The following is a 20,809-nucleotide window of genomic DNA, read 5'->3' on the forward strand; positions in this document are numbered from 1 at the left end:
TCTTAGGCATGGGTCCACGTATCAACAATTGTTCATTCATGTCCACGTAGACGAGGTCCGCCGGAACCTAGCAATAAACAGCCTTGATGTTTCCAGGAAAAGGGGGAAGCCCGATTAGAGTCGTAGTCAGCTCGCTCTACAGACAGACGGCGCCCTTGAAAGACCTGTTTATTCTTTCACTGTGTGCAGAATTAACGCAGTTGTAAGTCTTTGTAGATATTTCGCAAGATATTTACGTGTGCCTCCTGTATTCCTTGATAACTCCATGCCTATGACTGCTGGCATATGCACTGAATCAAATGTGTTTAATAAATTATGAAAGCCGTATATCGAGGTTTAATTTACTCTGCAGATTTTTCCATTACATGTTTGATGACATGGTCATGATCGACTGTAAAATATTTCTTCCGGAATCCAGCCTGCTCTCTTGGTTGATTGAAGTCAAGCGTTGCCATGATTCGATTGGGAACTATCTTGGTTAATTTGCATAAAATAATGAAAGCAAGCTAGTGGGCCTATAATTGAAATATTTGATGTGTGTCTTCGTATGGATTAGTGCGCTGGCATTCTTCTAGCTATCGACACACTTCCAGGCACTGAGTGTACTCAATGCCACGCGACTTGAGCTGAAAAGCCAGCGGCCCTTTATACGTAAGGGGCCGCGAGCCTTTGAAGTATATTATCTCCTCTATCTTTGATTAGATTGACCGTTATTCCGTCTTGCCGCTTTTCCCCGGTACAAGTAGTGGGAAGCCCCTCTAATTTCATCTCTAATAATGATCTAAAAATAGTAATAATTGATCCCTGCTTCAAATAAGGGTTGCGTGGCGGTTCTGGGTACTGTACACGTCGGTATCGAATTCTTCTGCTGTTTTTACTATATCGCCGATATTGCTGATGATATTACCCTGCTTATATTTCACTGCATACCACTGGCCTTGTCCTATGTCGAGTTTTCCTCGCAAGATTTCATGCTGCGGACATCTTGTATTGCTTCCTGAATGTTTCCCACGTTATTATCTCAAATATCGCTCACATTCTTCAAGTTTATCAGCTTCGACAGTGTCGCGGATTCCATCTATCCTATTGGAAAGTTAGCCACTTTCAGAGTTTGTAGTTGTTTTATAAGGTCTTTTTGTGCTTGGCAGAGCTTACTATATGGTTGCCTCAGAGTCCTACCTCCAACTTCAATTTCACTTGCTGAAATAAGCCTACTTAGGTTTACCTCCATTACCTCCATGTTACTTTAATCTTCCTGTTCTGAAGCCGCATATTTGCATGTGAGGACCAGCCTGAATAAGTCTGCTTTTACTCGTACGTCGTCTAAGTTGGTTTGCGTATTCTTGACTAATTCTGCTCTTTCTTTCTTCTAATTGAGAGCAATGTTACACCTCTCTCATATATGGCCCTGCACTATGCTAGTATCGGCAGAGAGCATGAAATCTATTTTATTGCTTGTTTCTGCGTCAGGGCTTTTCCAGGTCCCCTTCCTGTTTCTGTGCTTCGTGAAGAAGGTATTTATTATTGGGAGTCAGTATATTCCTTTCCGTGGATTATACCAAGACCACTTTTCTAGTGTTCCTAAAAGCGATGCTGTAATTCCAATTAGTTGCTTGTCTTCTGGCCTTCTTCCCTCCTCCCCCCCCCACACCCTTACATCGTAGTCACCCATGGCCATGGATATTGAGTTTGCACCGTTTGCAATAGTAATCCAACATCTTCATAAAGCTGCTCTACTTCTTCATCATCGTGAAAGGAGGTTGGAGCGTCTGTTAGTGCCACCATGATTCCAAATACCCCATTTAGCTTTAGCACAATGACAGCTACCCTGTCATTAGGGCTGTAGAATTTAACAAAGTCGTGCGATATCTCATTATGAATTAGAAATCCTACCCTGTACTCTCTCTTATCTAGAAGACCTCAGTAGCAGAGGACGTGGTGTTTAGTCAGCACTGAATTAGCTCCACCAGTTCTTGAAATTTCATCAAGGCGAATAATATCTCAGGCCACACCAAGGATATAAGTATGTCTTGGATGGATATATGATATATATATGTAAGTCGAGTCAGACATGCTAAGCTAGCCTAACTGGAGAAGTTTCGCGTGTTAAACGTTGCCAGGTTCAGTTCCCAGTGGCGGACAGCGCGAATCCAAATCATAGCAACTTCTGCGGCGTGGCAGGTCTGACCACCGCCTTGGTCAGGTGTTGCGCAGCTGCTGGAGACCGAGGGACGTGCCTCAATCAAAAGTGTGGTAAAGGTGGTAGTAGCAGAATAATACAGCAGAGAGGCCAATTCTTGGTCGAGTAAGGGAGCAACTTCGTTTCAGCTTAGTGCGCCGTCTTAATTTGGTTGTACTTGTACCATTATAGCACCACTGGCTCTCGGTATTTTATTTTTCAATATCAAGAGCCGCTCCTAGTTTGCAAAGTCTAGTTGACCGGTCATGGATTCGAAATAGACCTTCAGATTGGAAGACCGGTGTTGTACTTCTGCTCCACGCCACCACTTTAATACATATTCATGATCATTGCATTCATATATAAGATTCGGGTTCAATTCCGCGCAACACCGGAGGAATTTTAGAAAATTTTTTCTCTCACTGCAAAGCGGCACATAACCATCAGCATACACCGAGTAACAAAGTAGCCCATGCTGAATGAAGAAAGTTGGAATCATCAGGGTTCATCGAGAAGCTTAGAAGAGCGGGAAATGCATAGTAGCACGTATTTAGTGCCCATTGTCTCGTCTGAACACCACATAGGTGTTAATTGGCATTCGCCACGTATAAAACTACCACCTCTGCTATCCAGGCGTCAACGTAGCGTTGACACCGACTTTTGAAGGGTTCCACGAATCGCGGTCACCCACCATTACCTAAAATTCTGAGCAAAGGAGGAAAAGGAGGGAACCACGACGACGAACTGAGAGGAGCAGTTAATTAGACGTTTCCGACGAGTCAAACCACCATCCCTACAATCCAGGCATCAACGCAGCGTGGACACCAACTGTTGAAGGGTACCATGAAAGGCGCTCACGCCACCATAACCTATAAACGTGAGAAAAGTATGTAAAGAAGGGGGGCAATGGCGACGAACTGGGTGTTGCCGGTTGCTTTCTTGCCACCGATTCCATACCTGCCTCTTCACAGTTGGAGGTTGTTGATAGCATGTGCGCGGTATCTCAACAGAGCGAACGATTATGATTTACTGCTGGACAGTCGTCAGATTCCCTATCGACTCACCTAGGGAAGACGGCAGTATTAAAAGCGGAGACTTTTCGTGAATAAGAGAGAGGGTGCTGATGTGAACTTGAACGTTTAACTTGCTCCAGCATTAAGTAGGCTTCCGTAATTGGAGCCATGCAATTAAGCTAAATAAACCCCTTTTCCGTCATTTTCTGCAATCTGAAGCAGTAGTCGATGGGCTTGGTGGATTCCATGCCCTGAACGCCACCTTAACCGCGACACCAAGTGGGTGTCATGAAGAACAGCACATAACTGCCCGGCCCAATCTACTGCGCATCTACGTCATCAACGGTGACGTCAACCCCTGGTGCCTACTTAAACTCCCGGCCGTTCGACACCGTCTTCAGTGGGCGCGGGAGTGGCAACAGCATCATGGCTCACCTCCCGCCTTTTGGCACTTCGCAGGTGTGTAAGCGTTTTTCCCTGTACGCTAGAAAAAGCGATGATCTCTGCTTGCTGCTACTTCCATGCCGACACGTGCTTTGTGATACTATCTGCGAATGTTTCCATATGTCTGTGTTATTACTTTGCTGTGGCGACATTGAAACTAATCCTGGACCTGCCACGCGTTCAGAGTATCTTCTTGATACACAGGCGCTACCTGATGAACCCTCGGAACAAATGGCCGTCCTTTTCCAGCTTCTGAAAGACGTTTAATTGCGATCGGTACAGTCCTCAAAGCATCAGACAGAATTGGTTGCTGATGTTAAGGCAATCAAAGCCAGCCAAAAAAATATTGAAAGCAAGATGGGCTGCATCCAAGAAAGACTGGATGCTCTGGAAGATAAAGCTAATTCACTAGATCAGCTTAAGGAACACGTCACACGTCTCCAGAAATCTGTAGCGACGTGCAACACTCAGCTTGTTTCCTTGCAATCTAGGTTCAACGACCTAGAGGACAGATCGCGAAGAAAAAATGTAATTTTTCATGGCATCCCTGATTCTCGTGAATCATGGGAAGATTCTGAGGCCCACATCATTAACGCGCTAGCAACTATCATCGGCAGTCTACCCGACATGGCCATTGAACGCGCTCATCGTCTCGGTTCCTATTCACCTGATAAATGCCGCCCCATTATAGCGAAATTCAGCAACTACAAAGTAAAGGAAAAGGTGCTTTCCGCGCGTAAGCTCCTGAAAGATAAAGACATCACGATCTGTGATGACTACTCACCTGCCACCCGCCATATCCGAAGTAAACTGATCTCGTTTGCGAAACAGTTACCGGGCAAACCCCTGTTTCATCTTCGTTACAACAAATTAATTGTAAACAAGAAGCAGTACACGTACGATCCCGTTACAGACAGCGTGACAGAGTGCACATCACAACACACGCATGCTAACACCGAACCGCGTACTGCGCCACCTAATCTTCCATAGGGAAGCGCGAGGGGCAGTGGAAGTCACTTATATCCCGTATCTGTCCTTTTCACTAACATTCGAAGCATCAAGAACAAACACGACTCATTCACTTCCACAGTCGACACGTTTAACCCAGATATTATTGCTCTTACCGAAACTTGGCTGCACCCACATATTAGAGACCACGAAATCTTCTCTACCGCCCATGGCTACTCAGTTTGTCGCTGCGACCGCACGTTGCGTCAAGGTGGTGGTGTTCTTCTGGCAATTATTAAACACCTACACTCTCAACCCATTACTATGGCTACTAACTTGGAGATAGTCTGGGCAATTATCGAAATAAACTACGTAAAAATTATAACGGGCGTATGTTATCGCGCTCCTACTGACGTTGCCTCTTTTGCTAACGAATTACAAGACACAATTAATATCGTCGTAGCTCGCTATCCTTCCTTACCCTTGTTTCTACTAGGTGATTTCAACATTCCAAACATAGTCTGGCATAGTGAACCCATCGTGATACAACCGTTCTCCGCGTTAGCAAAAGATTTTCTTGACTTGTGCGCACTGTTCTCTTTCAATCAACTGATAACCCAGTCCACCAGAATCACACCACAAGTCGCTAACACCCTTGACCTTCTGTTGACAACACGACCCGATTTTATTTCGAACATTACTTACTTACCATCCTTAAGCGATCACTCCCTTATCCATTTCAACATCAACATTTCACGACCGAAATCAGAAAAAAAGATCAAGACAATTCACGACTATAAGAAAGCCGACTTTGAATCAATTAACAACGAGCTCTGTATATTCCTTGATACTTTCCTGACTGATTTCGATTACCGCAGCGTTCAAATGAACTGGAATATGTTTGTTACTAAAATTCGTGAACTAACAAGGAAATTTATCCCTACCTACACTTTTTCCTGTTATGATAACGCTCCCTGGTACAACACCCACATTAAGCGCCTTTCGAACAAAAAGAAACGTTCGTACAGACTAGCCAAAACATGTGGAAACGCTCAAAGATGGGCAGCTTACAAACACGCTACATATAACTACATAACAGCGCTTAAACAAGCTAAAGATTACTTTTTAAATAACGCATTGCCTTCCATGCTAACTACGGATACGAAAAAGTTCTGGCGCACTATTAACCCAAAACATGACGACGCCATAACCCTTGTTGATAGCACCGATACTGCAATTGCCCCTGCCGATTGCGCATCTGTATTAAATGACGTTTTTGCGCGTAACTTTTCTAAACACGCTCATGTAACACGCCCAACTACACTATCTTACGACTACACCGCAATGCACCCTTTAATAATCGAACCCGTGGGCATAGAAAAAATAATCGCCTCATTGAAACTCTCATCCGCTCCTGACTGTGACTTAATTAACGCTAAGTTTCTAAAAAACATTAGCACATATTGTTCCATTATTCTTGCAAAGATTTTCCTGCAATCACTTGACAATGGTTCACTGCCTGCTGATTGGAAGGTGGGGAAGGTGATTCCACTCTACAAAACAGGTACTAAACATTCCCCACTGAACTATCGGCCTATTTCCTTAACGAGTATACCATGCAAAATTATCGAGCATGTTCTGTCTTTTCATATCGCCAACTTCTTAGAAGAAAACTCCTTTTTTTCTGAGTTTCAACACGGCTTCCGCAAAACATACTCATGTGACACCCAACTAGTATCATTCACGCATAAACTAAACCTATTGCTTGACCACTCTTCAGTTGCAGATCTAATTTTTTTGGACTTCGCAAAAGCGTTCGATAAAGTGTGCCATAGCTTATTAATCTACAAACTGCAACAACTAAACCTTGAGCCTAAAATTCTGTACTGGCTTGAAGTTTTCCTCACTAACCGTTCACAGTTCGTTTCAGCTAACGAAGCAGCATCCAATCTGAGTCCTGTTTATTCAGGTGTACCACAAGGCTCCGTGCTTGGACCCCTCCTATTTCTCATATATATAAACGACTTACCTTCCTGTGTTTCATCTCAAATTCACCTATTTGCTGACGACTGCGTAATTTACACCGAAATAACTCGCGACGAGGATGTTACCAGGCTTCAAGCTGACCTTAACGCCATTTCTGCATGGTGCAATTCATGGTTAATGGAACTAAACGTTAACAAGTGTAAATTCATGCGTGTATCTCGAACTACCCGTGAACCACCTGTGTACTCCCTTAATAACACTCCATTAGAATTGCTAACAACTTACAAGTACCTTGGCCTTCACATCACCTCTGATCTTACTTGGAATACTCACATCACCCATATAATAAGTAACGCTAACAGAATGCTAGGTTACTTACGACGCAACTTTTCCAAAGCACCTTCTTCCTTAAAATTAATCCTCTATAAAACTCTAATACGACCTAAACTTGAGTACGCTGCTTTAATCTGGGATCCAGGTCAAGTAAACCTAATACACTCACTAGAAATGGTTCAGAATAACTCTACTCGTTTCATTCTTTCTAACTATAATAGAACCGCGAGTATCAGTGCCATGAAATCTAGCCTCAACCTACCGTCCTTGTTATCACGTCGAAAATTTTTCCGTTTGTGCCTTTTTCATAAATTATTTCATCACCCGCTGCTACGCAACAAACTTATTTCTCCGCCTCCGTATGTATCACCCAGACTAGACCACATTCATAAGGTTGACATTTCATTTTGCATATCGAACGCTTTTTTGCAGTCATTTGTACCACGCACTTCCAATGAGTGGAATCACCTCCCCGCCTCGATAGCCACTATCGCAGATCACCAATTATTCAAGAATGTCATAGCTAACACAGTATAACTAGGAACCCTTTTTTTCATATTGTTCAACCTGTACTCACAAATGCCTTAGCTAATATTGTATATCTAGGTGCCATTTGTTAAATAGTTTTGTTTATACATATTCATATACATAATTTTCTGCACTAATAACTCCTGTTTGTTGAATTTACCCGTTTTTGCTTGTAACCACTCCCCTCTATAATGCCGTAATGGCCCTGAGGGTATGATTAATAAATAAATAAATAAATAAATCAATACCGAGCTGCCGACACAACCAGTGCCCTAAATTAGCGTCAAAGAAGTTAATCGAATAGCAGAACATACCCAGAGGACCCAAATTGGCGTGAAACAGGTTCACTGAAGCGGCGCACGTACACAGTAGCACAAAACGAGGTGGCCAAGGCAGCCTCAAAGCGGTTCGCTGAAGAGCGGCCCGACCCAGTAGCACATACCGAGTTGCACATACCGACTGTCCCAAGGTAGCGTCAGCGAAGTTCACTCGAGCGCGACGAATGCCCACTAACAGAAGCCGAGTACCCCAAGGTAGCCTCGAAGCAGTTCACTGAAGAGTGGCACAAAACGAGCCGCCCAAGTTGGCGTCTATTAAGTTTATAGAAGAAGACCACATACCCAGCGGCACATACCGAGTGCCCCGAGTTAACGCCAAAGAGTTTCACTGAAGAGCGGCACATACTCAGTTGACCACGCCCAGTGACCCAAGTTCGTGTGTGCTTGCGCCCGTGTGGGTGCGTTCGTGTGTGTGCGCCCGTGTGCCCGTGTGCGTGTGTGTGTGTGCGTGTGTGCGTGTGTGTGTGCGTGTGTGCGTGTGCGTGTGTGTGTGCCCGTGTGCGTGTGCGTGTGTGTGTGCGTGTGTGTGTGTGCCATGCTGTCGGGAAATTGTTAGAGACATGCATAGGCGAAATAGAACCCGCGTCATATATAGTGAGACAATTCAGCGTGAATACATATTTGCGCACGCGCCAATCTCGTACTTCTTGGCCGCGCCGCTAGGTTGCACAACGTGCATAGTGAGAACCGTGAGACAGGAGGCCCCAGGAGCGTTTTGGAAGTGGCACTACGGTATGTCGCCACACTTCTTCAATGCAAGTGGGTGGACGATCATCATGAGTTGGGTTTCGCCGGGTTCTTCTAGTAATTAACTTCTTAGCGCTAAACAGCGCAGATAGAATCATGTTTCGGAAATTAACAGCTCAAAACACACAACGGTGAAGGTGAAGAAGAACACGACATTGTCTGTTTTGCGCGAATAAATTCCGAAACATGAATCACGACCGACTCGCCCAAGTTTATCTTATAGTACGCAAACAGAGGGTTGAGTGAATACTTTATCTATTCCTATTACAGCGAAATAACGAAACTGAACAAATTTATTCTTGTGTTGTGCATCTCCTATAGTTCCTGTATCTTTGGCTTTCTTTCTTTCTTCTTCAGAGGCCATGCAAAATTAGCGGCATACTGGAGTTCAGGATGGCAAATTGCGACCGAATTTCGCGACAAAAGCATACGGTACGCGGGACACACAGGTCTCGCACCAATAGAATATAAGAGCGCTCACATTTCATTGCCGGACGACGCCGTATACTCGCTTGCCATTCGAGTTACAGGGAAGGACATAATAGAGGTGAGAATTCTCTTGCTACCATTACCATGAAACCAGATGCCGCTTTAGCAATGAGCGAGTTTCCGTTTTGAAGTTGTTTTTAGTGACCGAAAAGGGCCTCAGAACAACAAAAAAAGAATAAATAAACGCTTGGTTACAACACGTTTCTTCTGTACAAATGCAAGTTATTTAGGGCCAAGCCGTTAATACCACTACAAGCGCTCAGAAACGTTATATGCTGGTTATCACGTATTTTCCCGAAAAATATCAGTCGCAGTGTTAACATTCTTGCGCAAATGTGGGAAATAATAAGGGTTTATGTAGGCAAACGTGCGCAGAGGGGTTTACTTACGGGTTAATAAATCATTGAAAAAGAAAAACTAACTGCACATTTGTGTGACCTTCCGGAATCACAACCCAATTTGCAGCAGAGATGTTCATGTGGAGCTCTTGCAATAACAATTTCAATTACTGTAATATGGGATGTCAACAACAGAATTGCAGTGGGCCACTGATTCCGTGAGCGAGCACGCCGCTAAGGCGCAGAGGGATGTCCCCAAATCCGCAATTGTACTACAAGCCCTGTCGCCAGGGCAAGAAGACACTCGCGTGCACCATGCAATCGGATAAAGAGCTTACCCACCATCCCTTGCGCGTCGCCTCGTCTGCGTCTGCACTCGCCAGCGGCGGCGTCTCCGTTATACACGGTGTAGCGCGCACTACAGTACTGGGACCTAGAAACAAGCAACCGCACAAGCACCAAACAGCAGTGGAAGATTCATTTACTAAAAAATCTCACTGCCCATCCACTCTGGGAAGAAGGATGACCAGCGAACCTGTCTGTGGTCCCCTAATGGCGAACTGCATCTCCGCCGTTGATCGGCCCGGCATTGCACTATCTTCGGGGTCGGCCCACGATTGGGGAGTGCTTAACGCCCGCTTCACCCCTGCCGCGGGTTGGGTCGGTATTGCACTATCTTCGGAATTGGCCCAAGTGTGTGGAGTGCTTAACGCCTTCTTCACCTCTACCGCGGGTCGAGCCGGCATTGTACTATCTTCGGGATCGGCCGACGCATTGGGAGTGCTCAAAGTGTGCAATACCTCAGCCGCGGGTCGGGCCTGCATTGCACTATCTTCGGAATCGACCCACGTATGGAAAGTGCTTAACGCCTTCTTCACCTCCACCGAGGGTCGGGCCGGCATTGTAAATCTTCGGGATCGGCCCACGTAATGGGAGTGCTTAATGCCTGCTTCACCTTCACCGCGGGTGGGCCCGGCATTGGCACGTTATCGCACAATTTTTCCGATATCTTTCAAAATTCAAATATATCACGGACTTTTCCAGGCACCTATCAGCTGCTGCAGCCTAGTATAGTTAACTGCTATGATAAGTAGGATGAGAATCCACATGTTACAAAAAGATAGTTCGATATATTGCAAGCATTCCGTGCTTATGACACACTGACGATTCATTTCAGACCTATGAGATTATGGCCTCTCATCACGTCCAGTACGCCAATACGTCGGATGACCTTGTAGGTTCTGAAATAGCGTTGCAATAGTTTCTCACTCAGTCCTCGTCGGCGTATCGGCGTCCACACCCAAATGCGGTCGCCGGGCTGGTACTGGACGAAGCATCGTCGGAGGTTGTAGTGTCGGCGGTCAGTAGGCTGCTGGTTCTTGATCCGAAAGCGGGCGAGCTGTCGGACTTCTTCGGCGTCTTGGAGATAGGTAGAAACATCAAGATTCTCCTCGTCAGTGATGTGCGGCAGCATGGCGTCGAGCATTGTCGACGGGTTTCTGCCGTAAACCAACTTGAACAGCGTGACCTGTGTTGTTTCTTGCACCGCCGTGTTGTAAGCGAAGGTTGCATACGGCATGACCGCGTCCCACGTCTTGTGCTCGACGTCGTCGTACATTGCAAGCATGTGGGCAAGGGACAATTCCGTGAGACCATTCGTTTGCAGATGGTAGGCAGTTGTCCTCCTGTGGCCTGTCTGGCTCAGGGTTCGTACAAGCGCAAAAGGGGAAAATTAAAATATATTCAAGGAATTTCAAGGCCCATTTGGAGTATCTTCCAGGACTCAACACAATGCTACATGCAGCAGTTTTCAATATCAGGTTCAAATTTTAGTGAACAAAGTAAAAAAAATCTTTCAAGGAACAGCTTGTATTGCACTAAAGCAACATAACATTACTGAGTAAAGTAAAAAAAAAACATTTCAAGGAGCAGCTTGTACGGCATTACACCAATATAATGTTACTGAACGAAGTCGAAAAAAAAAACATTTCAAGGAACAGCTTGTATTGCGCTAAACCAACATAATATTACTGAACAAAGTCGACGAAAAACATATCAAGGAACACATTGTACTGCACAAGACCAACATAAAATATCGCCACCTGGTGTTTTGAGCCAGCGTTGTGTGCCCAGCAAGAAAGGCGATTGAAGACGACGAAATCCAAGATCTCGCGCCAGCTGGAGAACCGTCCTTTCTGTGTGTGACATTTTCGTGTCTGGCTGCTGATAATGCTGCTTACTCTTGCCTTAGCGCGTGACAAACTGGTGGAGGTGCTGGGTAATATAATCTATGCCCCAAACCCTTCCGGGCAGCAGGAGCTCCAGCCCCGTACCGGTGGTTACGCCTGTACAGCGCGCCAGCAGAGGATCTCTGGACAAGCCCCTGAGGTTGGACTCCTCCCAGAGAAAATGGCACCTCCGACCACGCCAGCTGGTATGGAAGGCACAACGCCGATTCATTGTATGCAACTCAATCCGCGAACGCCGAATCCCTTCCACGGCGGCATACATGAGGACGTTGAAAATTGGCTGGTGCACTAGGAACGTGTTGCCGCGTTCGACAAGTGGGATGACGCAGGCAAACTGAAAAACGTATATTTCAGCCTTAACGATGGCGCACGCGTTTGCCATGAGAACCGTGCAGATGCCTTAACTTCATGGGCAGAATTCAAACACCGGGTTCTTGAGACGTATGCGAGCCCTGATCGCCGAGAGCGAGCTGAGCGTGATCTCCAGCCCCGTATACAAATTCCGAACGAAGGTGTCGCAATATATGTCGAGGACATGACGCGTCCCTTTCGACGAGCCGACCCCAGCATGTCGGAAGAAAAGAAGGTGCGGCACCTGATGCGCGGAGTGAAAAAGCAGCTGCTCGATGGTCCCGTGGGCAGTTCTCCCAAGACTGTGTCAGAATTGTCTTCCGAGGCCATCACCATGGAGCAGACTCTTCGTCCACGGACACCATCATACGACCGCCAAGTGAACACTGCCTCACCTACGGACTTCTTCGGAGCTCTCGGGGGTCACGTCGATTTCTTTTGAGAGCTCACTCGCTCTGTGATCCACGAAGAACTCTAGAAACTGTCGGTACCTTCACAGGCGACGCTCAGCTCCTTGTCCACCATTCTCCGTGACGAAGTCCAGCATGCGCTAAGAGAACCGCCCTTCAGCATAGAAGCTCGACCGCTAAGAAATGACAGCCCCGGTATGTCACATTCGTAAGCCTTGAGGCAACCTGCCCCACCTCGCTCCCCACTTCGCGCCGCGCGCCCGGCCATGCTAGAGCCCGTCCAAGCTGCCTCGTATTACCAGGACCACCGGCAGGCCCCAAGGAAATCAGACGTGTGGCGAGCACCTGATCGCTGTTTCCTTTGCTTTCACTGCGGCGAAGCTGGGCATGTCTACCGACAGTGCTCCTCTCGAGAGCTCAGACTACGCGGATTCTCAGCGAACTCGCCGCGACCTAGGTTCGGCCAGCGTCCTCCTGAAATTGAGGACTACGTTGCCCAGCAGCACGGATCTCCATGAGCTCGACACCAGTCACGCTCTCCTCCGCCGTAGCGGTTTTCTCCTACTCGCCGTACGTATTCAAGCGTGGTGCAGGGTCGGTCGCCCAGCACACGACGGGAAAACTAACCACAGCTACCTTTGGGGGTGAGGCCGCTCATCTGGACGTGCTCAAGGACCCGTTCAGACGCGTACGCGGACCGACGATACATCGATGACGACAGGACCTGCTGATTACGGAAGAAGAATTTCTTTGGACATTCCTGTGCTGCTTGACGGTCGTGAATTGACTGCTTTAGTTAACACTGGAGCGGATTATCCTATAATCAGCGAAAAACTGGCTACCCTTCTGAAGAAAGTGACCACGCCTTGGAATCAAACGCCAGTTCGTACAGCTGGCGGGCACATCGTCACACCACTCGGCATGTGCACGGCACGAATACAGATTCGCGGCTCTACGTTTGTTGCCAGTTTGAGCATTCTCCCTCAGTGTTCTCGAGACCTAATCATCGGCATGGACTTTCTCAGGGAGCACGGAGCTATCAGCATTCGACAACACCTCGTCACTTTCTCGTGAAAGAGCGCCACAGCGACGACCAACACCATCCACCCTCGAGCATCGCTTCGTGTCATCGATGACGCTGCCACATTACCACCGCGTGCAAGTGTCGTGGTTCAAGTGGCATGTGACAGGCTCGTGCATGGTAGAGCGGTCGCAGAAAGCAATCGCTCTCTGCTGCTTTCTCATGGTGTTTGCGCAGTAAGAAGCCTTGTCGATCTCCACGAAGGCCACTGTGAGGTTCTTGTCACCAACTTCAGCTGCGAACACCGGCACCTTTTCCCCGGTACTGTCATCGCTTACGCCGACCCAATCGCCGATGTCACTGAACGTTTTGTTTCCGAGGTAATCGGCACTGCTGAAGCACCTCTACGCAATGTCGACATTAGTCCAACACTTCCTGAAGAGAAGAGACAACCCCTGCGCGAGCTGTTGCTTGAGTTCCACTCTTGCTTGGCATGGTCGTTGAAGATACGTCAAACATCGATTACGAAACACAATATTGACACGTGTACTTATCTTTATCGGGCGACCACGTTTCGCCGCTTAACTGTTATCGCACAGCGCGGGACGCGCCTGCATGCATCCGACGTTTCTGGAAAGTTATCGATGCTTCTACCCGGCTGTCTGCTGTCGCTGAACCTTGTGTTATCTGATTTTATCGCGTAACGCGAATGGTGTAGAACTTTGTGGAAGGCACGCGGGTCCGAACGATTAGTCTGGAACATTCGACGAATGCTCTATAAAAGCCGACGGGCTTGACCCGCTAATCAGATTTTCGACGATCGCCGACCGTGTTCGCCGCTATCGTTGTGCTATACGTGTAGCCTGTTTTGTGGGCACAGGTTCGCCCAATAAAAGTTAGTTTTGTCTATCACAGTATTGCTACTGTGTTCTTAACGTCACCACCACGTGACATCTGGTGGAGGTGCTTTGCGTTCATGCACCGGACGCCCCCACAAAGCCGTGACCCAAGCCCTCACTCGGAAGACACCAACGTCGACAAGAACCAGCGAGGTAGCCGCAGGCTGCAAGGACTGCCCCCGGCACACGGACTTTTGCCCGAGACGACTAGAAGGATGGCCACCAAGTCCACCCCAATGGCAGCACCAGCGTCACCCGTCGTGCTGCAGCAGCCCAGGGAGCCTCCGACGTTCCGCGGTTCAACTTTCGAGGACCCGGAAAGCTGGCTTGAGACGTACGAAAGAGTCGCTACCTTTAACAACTGGAACAGCGACGACAAACTGCGATATGTGTTCTTCGCTTTGGAAGACGCGGCCAGGACGTGGTTCGAAAACCGAGAAGCCACCTTAACAACCTGGGAACTTTTCCGAAGCGGCTTCCTGAAGACATTCGCAAGCGTCGTACGCCGAGAACGAGCCCAAGCGCTACTAGAAACCCGGGTGCAGCTACCTAATGAGACGACCGCGATCTACACGGAAGAAATGAGCCGTCTCTTCCGCCACGCCGACCCTGAAATGCCCGAGGAGAAGAAAGTCCGCCTGCTGATGCGTGGTATGAAGGAGGAACTTTTTGCCGGAATGGTACGAAGCCCACCGAAGACCGTCGACGAGTTTCTTCACGAGGCCACCAGCATCGAGAAGACACTCGTGATGCGAAACCGGCAATTCGACCGCCGCACGACCTCGACAAACTACGTCGGAGTTCAGTCACTGGCCGCCGACGACCTGCGCGAGACTATCCGAGCTGTCGTGCGGGAGGAGCTACAAAAGCTGTTCCCATCATCACAGCCTCAAGTGGCTTCGATTGCCGACGCCGTGCGTGAGGAACTCCAACAACAACTTGGAGTAGCCCCTGAATCGCAGCAGCGTGAGCCGCAAGCGATGACCTACGCCGCCGTCGCACGCCGTCAAGGACCCCCTCCGCGACCGCGCCAGGGCCCTGTCACGCCGTAGTTTCGTCGTCCGCCGCCCCCGCCGCCAGCACGACCACCCGTCGACCAGCGCACCTACGCGAGGAAGACGGACATATGGCGTGCTCCTGACCACCGCCCGCTCTGCTACCACTGCGGAGAAGCGGGTCACGTCTACCGACGATGTCCGTACCGGGAGATGGGACTGCGAGGTTTCGCCGTCAACGCGCCGCGTCCACAGCTTGGCGAGCGACCACGTGACATCGCCGATTACCTCGCCGCTACTCAGTGGAGCCCTAGACGGCCGTCCCGTTCGTCATCACCAGGCCGCTACCTGTCGCCGCAGCGCCGACCATACACTGGCCCAGCCCGGGGCCGGTCAGCGAGCCCATATCCGGAAAACTAAAAGCAGCAACCGATGGAGGTGCGGTTGCTGTTCGCCGAACTGACGAAGATCCTCCGCCGCCGACGAAGACGACGACGAAACTATCTCGACGACATAACAACGACACGCCGCCGTCCCGACGAAGTCAGGAAGGCAAGACTACACCGACGAACGACGACTTCACGACGCGACGTTCCAACTTCAGTTCAACACGACGCAGCCGTGATCCGACGCCAAGACCCAACTGCAACGCCAGACAAAGAACCACCGACCTCGACGTACTTCTCGACGGCCACGCAGTCACTGCCTTAGTCGACACAGGGGCCGATTACTCCGTAATGAGTGGAGACATCGCCGCCCAGTTGAAGAAGGTTAAGACTGCATGGGAGGGCCCCCAAATTCGGACCGCTGCAGGACACCTGATTACGCCGACAGGGATCTGCACGGCAAGAATTACCGTTCATGACCGGACTTACCCTGCCACCTTCGTTGTCCTCCAACAGGGTTCACGAGACGTCATTCTCGGCATGGACTTCTTGAATCAGTATGGCGCAGTCATCGACCTGAAGTCGAAATCGATAACGCTGTCACAAGATCAAGCGATACCACCGGAGACCTATCGTAGTCAACACGCCTTGAGTGTGCTCGAAGATCAAGTGAGCATCCCGCCGCGTTCCAGCATTATTATTTCCGTCGGCACTGAAACACCCGCTGACGTGGAAGGCGTCATCGAGGGTGACCAACATCTACTGCTCGACCGTGAAATTTGCGTCGCAAGAGGAATCGCTCGACTCCACGCAGGGCAAGTGGAAGTTATGCTAACCAACTTCAGCCAAGAGTTCAAGCACATCAACAAAGGCACGACAATCGCATACATCGAGGAAATTGTGGAAACCAGCAATGCCTTTGTCCTCTCGGATTCAGCCGTATCTACCCCGACGAGCATTATCCCCGAACCAGACTTCAACGTGAATCCAAGTCTTCCTATGAGTAAGCAGCAACAGATCAGAAGTCTTCTCCGACGATACAAAGACTGCTTTACGACGTCATCAAGGATTCGACAAACACCAGTTGCAAAGCATCGCATAATAACCGAAGAGAGCGCTCGACCACTCCGCCAGAGCCCTTACCGAGTTTCGACGCGAGAACGTGAAGCTATTAGGCAACAAGTCGACGAAATGCTGCGCGACGACATCATCCAGCCGTCGAAAAGCCCGTGGGCCTCTCCTGTAGTCCTGGTAAAGAAAAAGGACGGAACCCTACGCTTCTGCGTCGATTATCGTCGACTGAACAAGATCACGAAGAAGGATGTGTACCCCCTTCCACGGATAGACGACGCATTGGACCGGCTCTGCAACGCTAAATACTTCTCGTCGATGGACCTCAAGTCTGGCTACTGGCAAATAGAAGTCGACGAGAGAGATCGCGAAAAGACTGCCTTCATCACGCCCGACGGCCTGTACGAGTTCAAGGTCATGCCATTCGGACTGTGCTCGGCGCCTGCAACGTTTCAGCGCGTCATGGACACGGTGTTAGCCGGACTGAAGTGGCAGACGTGCCTTGTTTACCTGGATGACGTCGTTGTCTTCGCCGGGAATTTCGACGATCACCTTAGGCGGCTTGCGACCGTGTTAGAAGCCATCAAGTCATCAGGGCTCACTCTGAAGCCGGAAAAGTGCCGTTTCGCTTACGATGAGCTTTTGTTCCTAGGCCATGTGATCATCAAATCAGGACTACGCCCCGACCCACAGAAGACAGCTGCCATCGCAAAGTTCCCGCAGCCAACCGACAAGAAGGCAGTGCGCAGATTCCTTGGCATGTGTGCCTACTATAGGCGCTTTGTCAAGGACTTTTCACGCATCGCGGAGCCGCTAACACATCTAACCAAATGTGATGTCGCGTTCAAGTGGGAAACGCCTCAGGCCAAGGCATTTCAAGAACTCAAACGACGCATGCAGTCGCCGCCGGTACTTGCGCACTTCGACGAGGACGCCGATACCGAAATCCACACTGACGCGAGTAGCCTAGGCCTCGGTGCCGTCCTAGTCCAGAGGAAAGAAGGACTTGAAAGGGTGATATCGTATGCTAGCCGGTCGCTGTCAAAAGCGGAAAGCAACTATTCTACGACTGAAAAGGAATGCCTCGCCATCATTTGGGCTACAGCTAAATTCCGCCCTTACCTCTATGGCAGGCCATTCAAAGTCGTCAGTGACCATCACGCATTGTGTTGGCTAGGTAACTTAAAGGACCCTTCAGGACGGCTGGCGCGGTGGAGCCTCAGACTACAAGAATACGACGTCACGGTAATATACAAGTCCGGAAGAAAACACTCCGACGCCGACTGCTTATCGCGCGCCCCCATCGATACCCCGCCGCAAGACGACGAGGACGACGATGCCTTCCTTGGGATAATAAGCGCGGAAGACTTCATTAAACAGCAACGAGCCGACCCGGAGCTAAAAGGCCTCGTCGAGTATTTGGAAGGGAACACCGACGTTGTCCCTAGGGCATTTAAGCGCGCGTTGTCTTCATTCACGCTACAAAACAACCTGCTCGTGAAGAAGAACTTCTCGCCAGTCCGCACCAGCTACCTTCTTGTTGTACCGTCAGCGCTGCGTCCAGAAATACTGCACGCCCTACACGACGATCCAACCGCTGGGCACCTCGGATTCTCCCGGACGCTGTCGAGAATACAGGAAAGGTATTACTGGCCACGTCTGACCACCGACGTCGCCCGTTACGTCAAGACATGCCGAGACTGTCAACGACGCAAGACACCACCGACAAGGCCAGCAGGATTACGACAGCCGATCGAACCTCCTCGCCGACCATTCCAGCAGATTGGGATGGATTTGTTGGGGCCGTTTCCGATATCAACATCCGGGAATAAGTGGATTGTCGTGGCGACGGACTATCTCACCCGTTTTGCTGAAACTAAAGCTCTACCAAAAGGCAGCGCAGCCGAAGTGGCGAAATTTTTCGTGGAGAACATCCTGCTGCGACATGGTGCCCCAGAAGTCCTCATCACCGACAGAGGAACGGCTTTTACAGCAGAGCTCACCCAAGCCATTCTGCAGTACAGCCAGACAAGCCACAGGAGGACAACTGCCTACCATCCGCAGACGAATGGTCTCACGGAGCGCCTGAACAAGACGCTTGCCGACATGCTAGCGATGTACGTCGACGTCGAACACAAGACGTGGGACGCGGTCCTGCCGTACGTAACCTTTGCGTACAACACGGCGGTGCAAGAAACAACACAGATCACGCCATTCAAGTTGGTTTACGGCAGGAACCCGACGACGACGCTCGACGCCATGTTGCCGCACGTCACTGACGAAGAGAATCTTGACGTCGCTACCTATCTACAGCGCGCCGAAGAAGCCCGACAACTCGCCCGCCTACGGATCAAAAACCAGCAGCGTACCGACAGCCGACACTACAACCTCCGACAACGCTTCGTCGAGTACCAGCCCGGCGACCGTATTTGGGTATGGCCCCGATACGCCGACGAGGACTCAGTGAGAAACCACTCCGACGCTATTTCGGACCCTACAATGTCATCCGACGTATTGGCGCACTGCACTATGAGGTCGTGCCAGACGGCATTTCGCTATCACAGCGGCGCCGCTCACGACCTGAAATAGTCCACGTTGTGCGATTCAAGCCGTACTACCAGCGTTAATGAACTTTGGGGCTTTCCGTGACTGACCTTTGGACTTTGTTTCTTTTCGTTGTTTTGTTACCTATGTTTAATAAGTGTCCTTTTGTGTTTCGCTCTCTTATATTTGTAGCATCGGGACGATGCTTTTTAAGAGGCGGGTATTGATACGTGTACTTATCTTTATCGGGCGACCACGTTTCGCCGCTTAACTGTTATCGCACAGCGGGGGAGGCGCCTGCATGCATCCGACGTTTCTGGAAAGTTATCGATGCTTCTACCCGGCTGTCTGCTGTCGCTGAACCTTGTGTTATCTGATTTTATCGCGTAACGCGAATGGTGTAGAACTTTGTGGAAGGCACGCGGGTCCGAACGATTAGTCTGGAACATTCGACGAATGCTCTATAAAAGCCGACGGGCTTGACCCGCTGATCAGATTTTCGACGATCGCCGACCGTGTTCGCCGCTATCGTTGTGCTATAAGTGTAGCCTGTTTTGTGGGCACAGGTTCGCCCAATAAAAGTTAGTTTTGTCTATCACAGTATTGCTACTGTGTTCTTAACGTCACCACCACGTGACAATATCATCACCTATGACGACGCGTCCCCCATACGGCAACAGCCTTATCGTGTTTCCCCGACCGAAGGAACTGCGATTCAAATGCAGGTGAATGAAGTGCTTCAAGACGGCGTAATCCAGCCTTCATGCAGTCCCTGGTGATCGCCAGTCGTTCTTGCTAAAAAGGAAGATGGCACGCTTCGATTTTGTGTTGACTACCGGAAGCTAAACAATGTCACAAAGAAAGACATGTACCCGTTGCCTCATGTCGACGATTCTCTGGACAGGTTGAGGCACGCGAAGTATTTCTCCTCTATCGATCTGAAAAGTGGCTACTGGCAAATTGAAGTAGATGAGCGTGACCGCGAGAAAACTGCTTTCGTAACTCCGGATGGCCTTTACGAATTTAGAGTACTCCCTTTCGCCCTCTGTTCCGCTCCAACCACATTCCAGCGAATGATGGATACCGTTCTCGCTGACCTCAAATAGAAAAGCTGCCTCGTCTATCTCGATGATGTCGTTGTCCTTTCGGAAACTTTTGCCGAGCACCTTCAACGCCTCTGGAATCTACTCGAAGCCATTCGATCGGCTGACCTTACACTCAAGCCAGAGGATGCCACTTCGGTAACGAGGAACTCAAGGTCCTTGGTGACGTCGTAAGCGCGGCAGGTGTTCGGCCCGATCCCGAGAAGACAGCTGCCGTGGCAGCTTTTCCCGCTGCAACCAATAAGAAAAGTGTCCGACGATTTTTGGGCTTGTGTGCATATTATCGACGCTTCATTGAAAATTTTTCGAAGATTGCAGATCCGCTATTTCGCATTACACATGAAGACATGCCATTCGTCTGGACTGATGTACAACACACCGCCTTTGCGGAGCTACAACGTCGATTGTTTTCTCCTCCCGTGCTCGGTCATATTAAT

The 20,809-nt window shown here is 49.3% G+C and overlaps 1 protein-coding gene across 3 annotated transcripts in view; it reads left to right on the forward strand.

Moving 5' to 3' along the window:
• The window catches only part of LOC135907212 (uncharacterized), a 111,918-nt gene that overhangs the window by 29,615 nt on the left and 61,494 nt on the right, over positions 1–20,809 (forward strand). For 2 of the 3 annotated variants that reach the window (XM_070525206.1, XM_065438899.2), the window contains exon 3: positions 8,874–9,063. The exons of the other annotated variant lie outside the window; for it this stretch is intronic. In XM_070525206.1, the coding sequence (XP_070381307.1) occupies positions 8,874–9,063 (190 nt within the window). The remainder of the gene's footprint in view (positions 1–8,873; positions 9,064–20,809) is intronic. 3 annotated transcript variants of the gene reach the window in all.

This window comes from Dermacentor albipictus, chromosome 9 (assembly GCF_038994185.2).
Source record: "Dermacentor albipictus isolate Rhodes 1998 colony chromosome 9, USDA_Dalb.pri_finalv2, whole genome shotgun sequence".
Classification (NCBI taxonomy): Eukaryota; Metazoa; Arthropoda; class Arachnida; order Ixodida; family Ixodidae; genus Dermacentor; species Dermacentor albipictus.